At 43.9% G+C, this 12,496-nt stretch overlaps 2 protein-coding genes across 2 annotated transcripts; one reads left to right on the forward strand and one right to left on the reverse strand.

Annotated features, from left to right (window-relative positions):
- The first annotated feature begins 1,768 nt into the window (after positions 1-1,768).
- Positions 1,769-4,054, forward strand: LOC145455870 (protein adenylyltransferase SelO-1, mitochondrial-like). The gene has a single exon (XM_080333891.1). It carries the CDS (start codon positions 1,823-1,825, stop codon positions 3,800-3,802), a length of 1,980 nt encoding a protein of 659 aa, XP_080190017.1. The 5' UTR covers positions 1,769-1,822; the 3' UTR covers positions 3,803-4,054.
- A 1,307-nt stretch (positions 4,055-5,361) lies between these two features.
- On the reverse strand, positions 5,362-11,939 carry LOC145455628 (RNA helicase aquarius-like). Its single transcript, XM_080333607.1, has 3 exons — positions 10,956-11,939; positions 7,156-10,227; positions 5,362-5,649 (listed from the first exon to the last, which is right to left on the reverse strand). The coding sequence occupies exons 1-3, from the start codon at positions 11,880-11,882 to the stop codon at positions 5,377-5,379; spliced, it is 4,272 nt and encodes a 1,423-aa protein (XP_080189733.1). The 5' UTR covers positions 11,883-11,939; the 3' UTR covers positions 5,362-5,376.
- Between the last annotated feature and the right edge of the window lie 557 nt (positions 11,940-12,496).

The following is a 12,496-nucleotide window of genomic DNA, read 5'->3' on the forward strand; positions in this document are numbered from 1 at the left end:
CATTGAGGCTCCGCAGCTAGAAGTGCCCAACCAACCGAAACATTAATTACGGCAAGATAGCGACATCTCATGGTTTAAGAGAACGCGAAACTACCAATGAGCTGAACAGAAGCCACAGAAATGAGTGCGCGAAACTGCATGTACATTGTACATGTACATTGTAAATTGTACAGACTTGAGTGTGCGCGTTGAAATGCAATCTTCAGTCGTTTATTAATATTTATGTCCGTTGGATACACCACAAGACTTCCATGCAATTGACAAGATAGGAAGGAGTCGAGACGGATTTGAGTATCCAATCAATCAAATCGAACAACAACCTCGTCCTACAGATAATCATAAAAAACGAATATGTGAAATGCACAGTTCTCGCTGAGTGAAAAATTACAAGAAAAGGCAGAAAATGCACAAGCAACCGAGATTCGGAGACGAGGTTCGGAAGGTGTTATGTCAAATCGGGAACCGGTAATCGCAAGCGCAAGCAAGTATTTAGTGAAAACAATCTGCTCTGAATTTTATCTTGAAGGTCGCACAACATAACTAAAAGTCTTCCTGTCCGTAAATCCAGTAGCTCGCTTCACCATAGTTACCTGTTAACTGTTCTAAACTCTGTACGGTGATTGATGCACCGCGTCCATTTGAAAAGTAAACGCCTTTGCAGCATTCCGTGGCCAGTTGATTGCAGCAACCGCATTGCATCATTGCTGTCTCCGCTGTTCGGAGGCGTGGTGTTGGGCGGATCTACAATGAGTCAGCCGATATAGGACATATATAACGTTGCCTACTGCCGTCAGAGCTTGGTTTTGGAAGCGCAGGAGGGAGTTTCGTAATGTCAGTGGCTGCTCGCATGATTTGCTATGAATGCTATGTAAATATGTAATCGTAATCCATCCTGAATCACTCGGTTCCTTGGATTGCTTGAATAAATTAGTGAATCGTAAGAGTTGGTCCAGGTTTGCATTCGTTTGATAAAAAGCTCAAGTGAAAATAAATTCCATAGATGATATGCAGTTAGAACTTAGAAGTTTCAATATCATTTGTAGTAGGCGTATTCCTTTTCATAAACCTTATCAATATCTACATATTTTTATCGCCCCATGAAGTTATGAAGTCATCAGTACCAAAGAACTTCTAAGTTTTTGTAGCACTGAAGTAGGTTTTTATCTGCTCTACTGGTTTCACTTACTGAAGTATAGTCTTCTTAAGTTACCACTAGGCACTAGGCACCAGTTTTTATGATGAAACCGTTCCTTGATATTTGTGAAAATTGTTGTTTGAATGCACTTGAACAACACGTTGCTACGGCCTGTATGGAATCGGTGACCTGTGATCACACAATTTTCTATTTTTTATTAAATTAAACTTAAACTTGGAGAATCATCACTGCTCACCTGTTATATTAGGCAAAACGTAGGTACCAAGATTCCAGTAGGGTGCTACATCCGTTGATTATAGATTAAACTTGGCACTACTTATATATTCAATCAAATTGATGTCCAATAATCTGTTGGAGCACGCTTGATGTCATTTACGGTAATTAGCCGACTCAGGTAAGCGGAATGGCAAACTCTAGTTCAGCAGACCAACTTCTTGTGATTCAATGTTAAGTCTTAGCATTTATTCAATTTGCTACCGTAGGCATACTGAATGTACTGTCACGTCTTTACTGTTATTGTCTAATGCTGACTAACTACCAATACCGTACTTGTTACTTCTGTAAGTGAACCAAAACATGCATTGAGAATGACAAATAGTTCGAAGTTGATATGTACGATCTTAATCGTGGAAATGTTTATGTTGATTTCAGCCTCTTGCAGCTTCGATGATATGGCGTAATATTTTCTTGCCGGCGAAACGTTCAACATTGTCTTTTTGTAAGCGTATGTCGAGCGTAGATACGGCAAAAATGGCACAAGGGGGAAGTGATGCTCACCCGTTGTCGGGACTCGAGTTTGATAATCTCGCTCTCCGTGCTCTACCTCTGGACACAAGCAGAGAACCGGGTTCGAGAGAAGTCAGTGGTGCGTGTTTCTCGCTTGTAACGCCCACTCCAGTCAAAGCGCCTAAAGTTGTTGCGGCCTCAAGGGATGCTTTATCTTTAATGAATATTGATGATCGGGGGATAAAAAGTGATGACTTTGCAGAATACTTCGCCGGAAACAAGGTCCTTAATGGTAGCCAACCCGCCGCTCATTGCTACTGTGGCCATCAATTTGGATATTTCTCCGGCCAGCTCGGTGATGGCGCTACTATGTACTTGGGTGAAATTATTAACAAAAAGGGTGAACGCTGGGAACTGCAACTGAAAGGTGCCGGGTTAACTCCCTACTCCAGAACCGCAGATGGTAGAAAAGTTCTGCGCTCATCTATCAGGGAGTTCTTATGCAGTGAAGCAATGCATCATCTTGGAATACCGACGACGCGTGCTGGAACCTGCATAACCTCAGATTCCAGAGTGTTGAGGGATATGTTTTACAATGGGAACGCGAAAAACGAAAGGAGCACAATCATATCGAGAATTGCAAGGACTTTCTTGCGTTTCGGTTCATTTGAGATATTCAAACCCGTTGATATACAGACTGGTCGTGCCGGACCCAGCGTGGGTCGAGATGATATTCTCAAAACTATGCTGGATTACACATTGACAAACTTTTACCCGGAAATCAAAGAGAAATACTCGGACGAGGAAGCGTACGTGGAAATGTTTCGAGAGATTTGCCACAGGACTGCGTCTCTGGCCGCCAAGTGGCAATGCTTCGGATTCTGCCACGGCGTATTGAATACCGACAATATGAGTATAGTAGGAATCACTATCGATTACGGACCGTTTGGTTTTATGGAGAGATTCAATCCCGGCTATATATGTAACGGATCAGATGATGGCGGGAGGTATTCGTACAAGAAACAACCTAGTATCTGCCGTTGGAATCTGGAAAGGTTGGCGGAGGCGTGGCAAAAAGTGGTTCCCATTGAAAAAACTGAAGCAGTCGTCAAGAGCGATTATGATGCTGTATATAACAAGGAGTACATGGGCACAATGAGAAAGAAAATCGGGTTACAAAGTGAACGAGAAGGAGACTCTTCGTTGATTGAGGAATTACTGGCAACAATGAGAAGAACTAACGCTGATTTCACGAACACATTCAGAGCTCTGTCTACTCTACAGCTGCCTGGAAGTCCGGAATTCGAACAATCCAAATCGAAAATGCTCACAAAAGTTTTATCGACGTGCCTGAATTTGGATGAGTTGAAGGCCACGTTGAAACCTCAAATGTCAGGCAACCAGCTGCAGTCACTCGTGGCGATGCTGAGACAAAATCCTGCGTTTTTGAATATGCTCGGCGGGGGTAGAATGAACGCCATCACTTCAGAGTTGCAAAAGCTGGAAAAACTTGACGCCCTGAAAGACACTACAGAAGAAAGCCTCATTGAAGAATACACTGCAAAGTGGAACCAGTGGTTAGATGCTTATGTGACTCGTCTCGAAAAAGAGGTACTCGATAAGGATTTTGATGCTATGAACATGAACCGTACAGAATTAATGAACTCAGTAAATCCACACTTTGTCTTGAGGAACCACATAGCACAGAACTGCATTGATGAGGCCGAAAATGGGAATTTCGCAGAAGTGCAACGCGTCCTTGAACTGCTGAAGTCTCCTTTCAAAGACTGTGTGAGTGAAGCCAGCAACACTACGCCTGCCCCCGTTGATGGGGCTTCTGCTGCAGAATTACCAGCTTCACATGGCCAGTATACTGCAGTCAAAACGCCTCTGTGGGCACTTGGCCTTGTAGTTACCTGATCCTCGTAAATGCCTCCTGTGGAGGCACTTACTTTGCCCTTGGATCTGAAAGTATCCGATTGGCAACCGTTATCCAATTGATGTCAGGCGTTTGCATGAAGCAAGTCATTGACGGCCGGTATATCACTCCATAATATGGACTGTACCTGACCTGAGAACCGCCTGTGTTGTTGGATTGTGTGTTTAAACTTATAAATATCTAATTCTTCATGTTATTACGTGAACATTCAAATATAAGAGCAATAATATGGTAGCAAACTGGTAATAGCAGTAATCAGTAGAGGAAAGCCTAGGTTATATCACAAAATTACACAAATAAAATACTAACCAACCGTTATTGTTCAGCATACTCGCAGGCAGTTTTCATGGATGCTTGTTCGTGGGAGTTTTCAACACCACAGCCATATTGGTCGTGTGGAAAGAAAACTTCAGATGAACCTTACTAATATAATACTGCTTACTTATGAATATGAAATAATTTGCTGCACACAGAACTCACTCTAATCAATGTAATGCAAGAATACCATGAAATACACTGCTTACATCATCTGAACTGCTCTTCAGCCACTAAAGCCCACCGACATAGTATCCCGCAACCCAGCACAGCATCAATTCAGTGATTATAAGCAATGTTCCAGATTTTAATACCAAAGAGTAAAAAAATCCCTTGGGTAATAGCACGGTGGTGTAGCAAATGGCATCGGAATGAATACACCACAAAGACAGGAATGAGCTTTAATCACTGCTTCCCTTCATCCGAGCCGAGTCAGCCGACAGTTTCTTTTTCGGGCTGATCTTCATTTAATTTTGGTTTTTTGGCAGTGGGCTCTTCGGGCGTAGCATCAGAAACCTCAGATTTCGACTCTTCCTGACAAAACATTGCAATCAAGCCAAGGTCATTACTCGTGTTAAATTTGAATAAGCGTGACAAGAGTTTAGTATTCAGGTGGAAGTGAAAAGGACTGATCATCACCATCATCGATGTCAGTTTGTTATGCATTTTGGTTGGATGAAAGACTCTCTCTCTCTTTTTACTTTAGTACAAATTCCAATTTGCAAGTCACCTCCAACCGAATCCAAGTAGAAGAACAAAGACATGCAAAATTTCTAACAAGTAGTATTAACAAAAATAGTTAGGTGGGCATCAGAGCAGTGCAGTAAATAGTACCACAAATAATTCCTATTTCTAGGCTACATTTTGTTGTCGTGACACAATCGCTACAGCTCTCGGACGCAGTTCAGTTTATACTTGTAAACTACTTTCAAGTATGGAAATCCTGTAAGGTAAAAAGTGCTAGTGGACGTGGAAAGTTTTAAAAGTACCAATATTTGGGAAGTAGTGCACGACTGCACATTGACAGAATACACTTCGGTACTCCCAAAATAATACAAGTAATTCGTTACCAACGAGTTCAACCACCAATGTGACTTTAATTATAAAGCTTATGGATGGATTTGCATTAGTTATAGTTGCAGAGCTGCATGACGATCACGGAAATATGTCTCGGCATCAACTACTTTGGGAGCACTAGTAGCAATTTTAGACATTGTAGTGGAGGAACATCACAAAATTGTCATGAACTAACTTCAAAACTGCATACGTGAGCACTTGTCAAACCGCTCATTAATGACTTCAGCAAGTACAGCATTATTGATAATACTATCAACGGGAATTCTTTATGGAAATTGAACGATCTATCTCTCATACTAACCTGTTTCGGTTCTTGAATGGCTTCCTTCGGTGGTTCAACCTCAAACTGGATTGGAACTTCTTTGAATTCTTTCTGCTCATCTTCCTTGACTTCAGGATCAGCTTTCTGTTCACGCTCCACGCTCTTCATAGCAACCTATAAAAAGAGTCATCCTTGATATGATGTAGACTACTACAGTGCTTCTGCCAAATCTGTCAGTGTAATTCAGTGGTTCTTAACCTTGCCACCAGCGCCCCCCAGGGGGCGCTGGCGATTTTGAAGGGGGGCGGAAACGCTCAGGGGGCGATATGGGGGGCGCTGGGCTCAGGGGGGCGGTATGGGGGGCGCTGGAGAAAAATCGATTTGGCAGCAGATGTGGTGATAGGACATATCCTTAATGAGTATTCAGAGCAAATTAACACCGAAAACTTCGTTACATATAGCCTTCAAAATACATATAGGTTTAATTGTCCATGGGCGCCTAAATGACTGACACCGAATGTTCCTGTCTTGGCAATCTGAACCCAAGAAGACGAATTCCATCTGGCAGGGAAAAATCATATGTCAGTGATGAAATACCAATCTGAAATCGTGTGCGTCTTTTAGTTTGGTACGATTGGGCGACAGGGATATTCCTGTTGGGCGATATCCCCGTTGAACGATTCTATATTTTTTGATATTGCAGACAGGGGGTCACGAAATAACATCATGCAACGAAGTCATACCAATGGGTTCGCCCGCCCGAATATGTTCAATTATTAGTAACGGGCCCTACAGTTTCCAAGACACCTCACAATGTTCGCTTTAAGTTTTGATGAGTCTTCGCACACTCAACAACTCACTGCGCTGACCCTTGGACAACAGTGCGTAACGACTAAAAAAAGGTCATAACTCCGGATTTGTTGTGCGCAACGTAGATTTTCTGTGCGCAGAGACCGTGTCAGCACTGCGCACGTGCGCAGCTTAGAGGGAACATTGCACCTCACTCAGCTCTACCGGTAAATGTGTTTACGTGAGCTGAGAGAGGATAAAAATTGATCTCAATTTACATGCAATTCCCGATGATATTGACCAATTCAATCATTAATTAGTGAAATTTTTTGCACTTCGCGCGACTAGGCGAGAATAGCTGCATCAGTAAATGGACACCCAATGTAGATACCTAATAGGCTATCAGCAAATAGCGGACAGCCTAATGGGGGTCTGGGAGTGAAGTACCCCGGAAGTTTGGTTTATCACCCGGTGGGGGCCCAGGACCAACGTTTTTTGTTTGGGGGGGCTGACGAAGTGCTGTTACGGCCCTGGTAACGAATAATTGTACCTGCGGGCAATCGTTTTTAGGGGGCTGACGAAGTGCTGTTACGACCCTCCCTCTTACTCATTGTCTTTATTACATTCCTTACAATATGAAGTTGGGGGGCGCTGGAGCACGATAATTTTTGAAAGGGGGCGCTGGAAGAAAAAAGGTTAAGAACCACTGGTGTAATTCAATAGAAATACCTAGCGACAATCGTGACTGCTTTCAGCGGTCTGATTTGCCTATCATTTTGAAGGATTCGTAGGAATGCAGCGGTGTTCAATTATGTATTGTATGAGATAATCACCACGCTTTTCAGTGGAACTAGGCAGGACTATGATGTACTCCAATACAATAAATCTCACCTCTTGCTGCTGCATCTCCCTGATGAACGCAAGATACATGTCGTAAGCGTACTGGGACATATGCGCCATGTCCTTAATCGGAAACTTGACGGCATTCTTGTTGCGGGGTGGGATTTTCGCAGAATACGTCTCCCCTGGCACCAGAGACAGCTCCTGCGGCCTCTGCGTTAGCTGTCGGAAAGCCTTCGACAACTCGTAACAATTCCTGAAAAGTGATACCCTCGCAAAGACGTACAACCCCAGCCTGGCTCGAGACATCGCGACAACGAGACGCCTCACATCCCGAATATGCCCCACCGTCTTCGTACGCACCAGCGACAGGATGATGTAGTTGTTCTGCTGACCTTGAAACCTGTCCACTGTTGTGATCTTATCCGGCCATCCTATATACGGTATGTTTCCACACCTCTGCTTGACAACATCCCTGATCAAATGCTTCTGTCCGTTGTAAGTGGTGAGGATGGTAATCTCAGACGCAGGATACCCGATGAGGCGCATGTACATGAAAAGGGCCACGCAGTATTCTGCTTCCGCCAGATTTTGGTAGAAATGCGGATTGGGCTCCGATTCGCCGACACCTTCGTAATTCTCGACGTTGATGAGCTGGTAATCGTACTCGAACCCTGGATTATGTTTTTGATACTCAGGCTGCGCCAATACATGCGGCAAGTCGCCAAGTTTCTTATACCTCCAACTGTACAAACTCCGGATGTCCGGCCTGGCTCTTCCTTGCGCATCCAGATCTACGGTAGGCACACCGAGTCTGACCAAACGCGAGAAAAGAGACTGTTCCATGTTGCATAACTTCTGAAAAGCCATATTTTTAATGACAGGCGGCAACTGATGATGGTCTCCGATCATTATCCAGCGTTTGAGACGGTTGTACCCGTCCGAAGGATTCTGCAGCAGTAAAGGGATGAACGTTTCTATCTCCAAAATCTGTGCAGATTCCTCCATCAGGATGTTGTCGTATTTGAAATCCATTTTGGTCAAATCAAACCTCTTCAACGCCGCGTGTGTGCAAGTCATGGCGATGATTTTCGCGCTCTTTATGAGGAGATAGTGCGATCGGTCCAGACCGGATCGCAGAAGTTCGAACGGGCGGAACTCTTCCAGTTTCTCGAAAATCTTCTGTATGTGACGATAGCACCCCTGCGCAATGTCCCAATCCTCCTCAAAGTCTTTTTGCTTAAAAAGAGGTTGAGGCGCATTGGAGAAAAACGATTGAAACGGAAATTTATCTTTCACACATGCGGCCGTCTTGTCTTTTTTAACTTCATTCGCATACTCTTCCCATCTCGACAACACCTGGTACTTGTAAAAATGACCGGCCGTCTCACAAGTGTACGACACATCGCCTGGAACCCCCAAACTCTCTTGCAGTCTCCCCACGTCTTTAAGAAGAGCTAACCGTTGCGCCAGAACGTAATTCACGCGTCCATACCTGGAAAAATCTTTCTCCGTGTCCAACTCCTCTTCTCCGTGACCGAGACGGAGCAGATGTCTCTCCTCTATGTCGAGATGCATGATTTTTTCAAACAGCTGGTTCAACGCTTGATTGGAATGGGTCACGATGAGCGTACGCTGTTCCGGGAAATTGTGGTAAATGTTCGAGATGATTTGAACGGCCACGTCTGTTTTGCCAGTACCTGGCGGACCTACCACCATAGTCAGCCCAGGCTGCATGCCGGAGCGTACCGCTTCGATCTGAGTGGGGGTGAATTTAATGGTATTTTTCTGCGGCGCGTCATACGGATAAGGACCTCGGTTTGGGATAACATGGGGATTGACAGTGATTTTCTTATCTTCGGTAAAAGACAGCCTGAATGGCGGAACAGCGCCTTCTTTTGGTCCGTTCACGATGACTTCATGCCCCGGAAAACTATCTTCCAAATGCGCCAAGGACAAAAAGGTATCGTTCCAATCCAGATTGTCAATGATGCGACCAAGTTTTCTGTAATTGGCAGCGGCCGGATCACCGTATCCTAAAAGCACATCGTGAATCCAGGTCGGCACGACACACTGAACATTCATCAAGCTTCTGATCGTGGCCAGTACGGCTTTGAAGTTGTTTTCTTTCGGCTTTCGTCTCATTATCACGTTAAAAGTCTCGTAAGGGTCCTGTTCTCCGCGTTTCAAAGCTCCTTCCATATCGTCCTGGTATTGATTTGTATCCAGCCATACTCTGTACGTTCTCGTGTTACCCTCGAGAGCAGGTTTCGGTTCAGGACCCTCCTCTATCACCCTGCCTTCCGGATCTAACATACCTTCGATTTCACAACCCCGCACGATAACGTTGTACTTATCCAAAAACGGGACTTTCCGATCTTTACGCATTGATTCTTCGATATCGTACGCGCGCACGCTGATCAGAAAGCAGACATCGTGTTTTCTAAGGTTCTCCCATTCTGCTCTCAAATTCTTCGGCAAAGCGACGGCAATTGACACGTCAGCGCGGACTTGAGATGGGGCAGTCTCAGCAATATCAGGTTTGGCCACTTCCACAATCAAAAAGGACTGAATAGGCAAAGCCATTCTTGACCAGCCACCAAAAGTGCATGAGCCCCCACTACTCGGGTAAGGTTGTAATCTGTTAATCGCGTCCTCCACATCATTTTTGACTTCGTACGCAGATTCTAATCGGAACAAATTGAAGTTTCGTAGGAGATAATCGTGCAGCGTCAAGAATTGTAGATTCAGTTTCGGGAGTGCCAGAGTTTTGTCTTGGAAAAAGTTCTCAGTTTTTGTTAAATTTTCATCCCATAATACAGCCTCGGTTGGATATAACGGCATTCTATTAATTGCTTCAAGCTGTGACGGTCTCCTTTGATACTTATTGATTAGCATCTGAAGTATAAGCTCTTTGTCGTCGCCTTGTTCGACTCGCATGACAATGAAATTAGCCAATTGCTTCAGCTCTGGCAAGCTCAACGCTCCGAAATGCTTTTTCAACGATTCTTTCTTATCGCCTTGCGACACAGTACCGAGTGCAAATTCCCTCAATGGTGGGAATTTCGAGAAGGCGCACCGTTGCAATTGTTGCATTCGCTCGTAGTGCGCGGTCATCATCTCCTGAAATTATCAAAACCAACATAAGATTGAGAAGGGGACTTGATATGAATAATAAAGTGAATGGTGACGCCAATCAATTTTTCCTGCGGGTAAAATATCATTGCACACAAATGCATCTCATCTCATGGCAGGGTAGTTTGCTGGTAAGTACTTTCAGTAGTTGGTATTTACAAAACTTCATCGACTTCTGGTACGTAGCTGACAAAAAAAGGGTGCTTTAATAGAACTAAATCATCGCAAATTGTATTATAATACAACAGATTCCGTATTGGACATTTGTAAAGTTTGGTATCACATCAGGGCTAGGCCTCGTATATATTTGAACGCAAAATAGCGAGATCTCCAGCTGCGCTGTAATATGATCGGGAAATTACCCTCGTTGTCACAGATGAGAAGAATAAGAGCAAGGTGTATAGTCGCATTCATTATTCGGCGGAAACGTTCATCATGCATTTAATCTGCTGAATTTGGGATTCAATGAGGTAGGGTATTCCTGGAAGATGGATGAGGTTTAATCACCTCCCCTGTATGCCCACACAATTTTCCAACTGTAACTGCCGAGACTGTCATATTACCATATGCTGCAGTGTTAAAATGCGACACTCCCTTGAATTGTTCAGTAATTCACGGTTTAGCACAAATTATGGAATCATTACTTCTGCTTAAGCTCAAGCTTCACACCGCGCATGCAAGTGACAAGAACATACAATAAGATCATGAAAGTATACCTGTTCAGTCAAGGCCTCTCCAGAAAGATCGTTAACTTCAAAAACCACATACGCCGCCAGATTTTCAACAAGTTGAGAAAACACATCGTCTTGCTGATACAGCTTGGACTGGCGACATCGCACAACAAACTGCGCATCGTCCAGGAGGACGTTGAAATTTCTTCGCGTGACGAGACAAGAATCCAGATCGAGAATCAATTGGACGAATCGTTGACAGTACTCTATGCCAGCCTCGTCCATCTCTGCCGATAACAGAAATTTCAGAAAGGAATTCATCAATTTTGAGAGGAAGGTTCGGTCGAACTCAGCCGATTCACGGTCACTTTCAGATGCCTTCATATCTCTTCTTGCGATAGATTTCCACAACTTTCTAAGTCGGGAGCTTCTTCCAAGCTCACTTTCCAAACGTTCCGGAAGCAAGCACTTCCAGGATGCTAATGTCAAAGTTTTTAGTACTCTCGACCGTACAATATCGACTTCGATGCTGTTATAGCAATGATTCAGAAACACCAAACACACAGAACGGCGTGGCAATGCGATGTCTTCATTCAGGGTTGTCTTCATGACTTCAGTAAAGAGGAAACCAAAATGCTCCGGCTTCTCCTTGAAGATATCCCAAGCTGGTACGCTCTCACGTTTTTTCTCATTTACCATACAAACCACAGACATCAGAAAAGCCTGATTACATACCTCGGGAGCAAAGTTTGGCCACAAATAATTCTCTAAATAGCGACTGAACTCCAGCATCATGATCCTCCGTGCATTGAAGTCTGATTTCACGATCTCATTTTCGAAAATCCGTGTGACAATACTTGCGTCAAATGCTGTTAAGTTCGAGTCAGATGACCATGTCTTGAATGCTAACTTCATGAGCGGATCAGACATCATTTGTTCAGTTGTCGGAGCTGTGGCTGTACGGGACGCCATGATTGATATCGATTTCTAGACTGCACTAGTCCTGATAAAGCAGGAAAACGACATTATTAGAATACGTCGGCAACGGTACAGTACGCCGGAAACACGGTCTGATACGATACAGGGTCAAAGGAAAAACAATCATAAATCGAATGAATTGTCCTGCCATCCCAAGCGTTAATATAGATAATTAATATAAAGTTATCATCGTCCCCTGATGTCCTGCTGAACGCTGAGCAGTGAGCACTGAGCAGCGGTGATGAAAAGTTTACGATTTTCGTGCGTTTACATTGCATAAAGCAAAGCCACTCAACCATGACTTAACTACGTCATAGTTGAGTGACTTTAGCCCAGGGGTTACTATTTTATTCAAATCCAAATTTTTCGACGGCAATAACACCGCTTCCACTGGTTGGAATTCAACCAAATTCACGCGATGAGTCGAACAAGGTTGGAAACCGCTAATGTAGAGGGTTGGTTTAACTTTAAAACAAGAGGCACTTTAAAACATGGCTGAAACCGTTCATGAAACAAATGCCATCTCAAAATATTTCTTTTCCCAAAAGTTGTGTAATCAGCGTGTACTCAAATGTGGTGTGGAGTTTTGACACTCGAAAAATCACGTG

Source organism: Botryllus schlosseri, chromosome 14 (assembly GCF_051294905.1).
Source record: "Botryllus schlosseri isolate E-star chromosome 14, Bs_hap1, whole genome shotgun sequence".
Classification (NCBI taxonomy): Eukaryota; Metazoa; Chordata; class Ascidiacea; order Stolidobranchia; family Styelidae; genus Botryllus; species Botryllus schlosseri.

Coding starts and splice junctions, on each gene's coding strand:
- LOC145455870 (XM_080333891.1), top strand. CDS start 1,823: ATGATATGGCGTAATATTTTCTTGCCGGCGAAACGTTCAACATTGTCT.
- LOC145455628 (XM_080333607.1), bottom strand. CDS start 11,882: ATGGCGTCCCGTACAGCCACAGCTCCGACAACTGAACAAATGATGTCT. Junction 10,228..10,955: donor GAGAGGCCTTGACTGAACAG/GTATACTTTCAT, acceptor TGATAATTTCAG/GAGATGATGACCGCGCACTA. Junction 5,650..7,155: donor GGGAGATGCAGCAGCAAGAG/GTGAGATTTATT, acceptor CTCTTTTTATAG/GTTGCTATGAAGAGCGTGGA.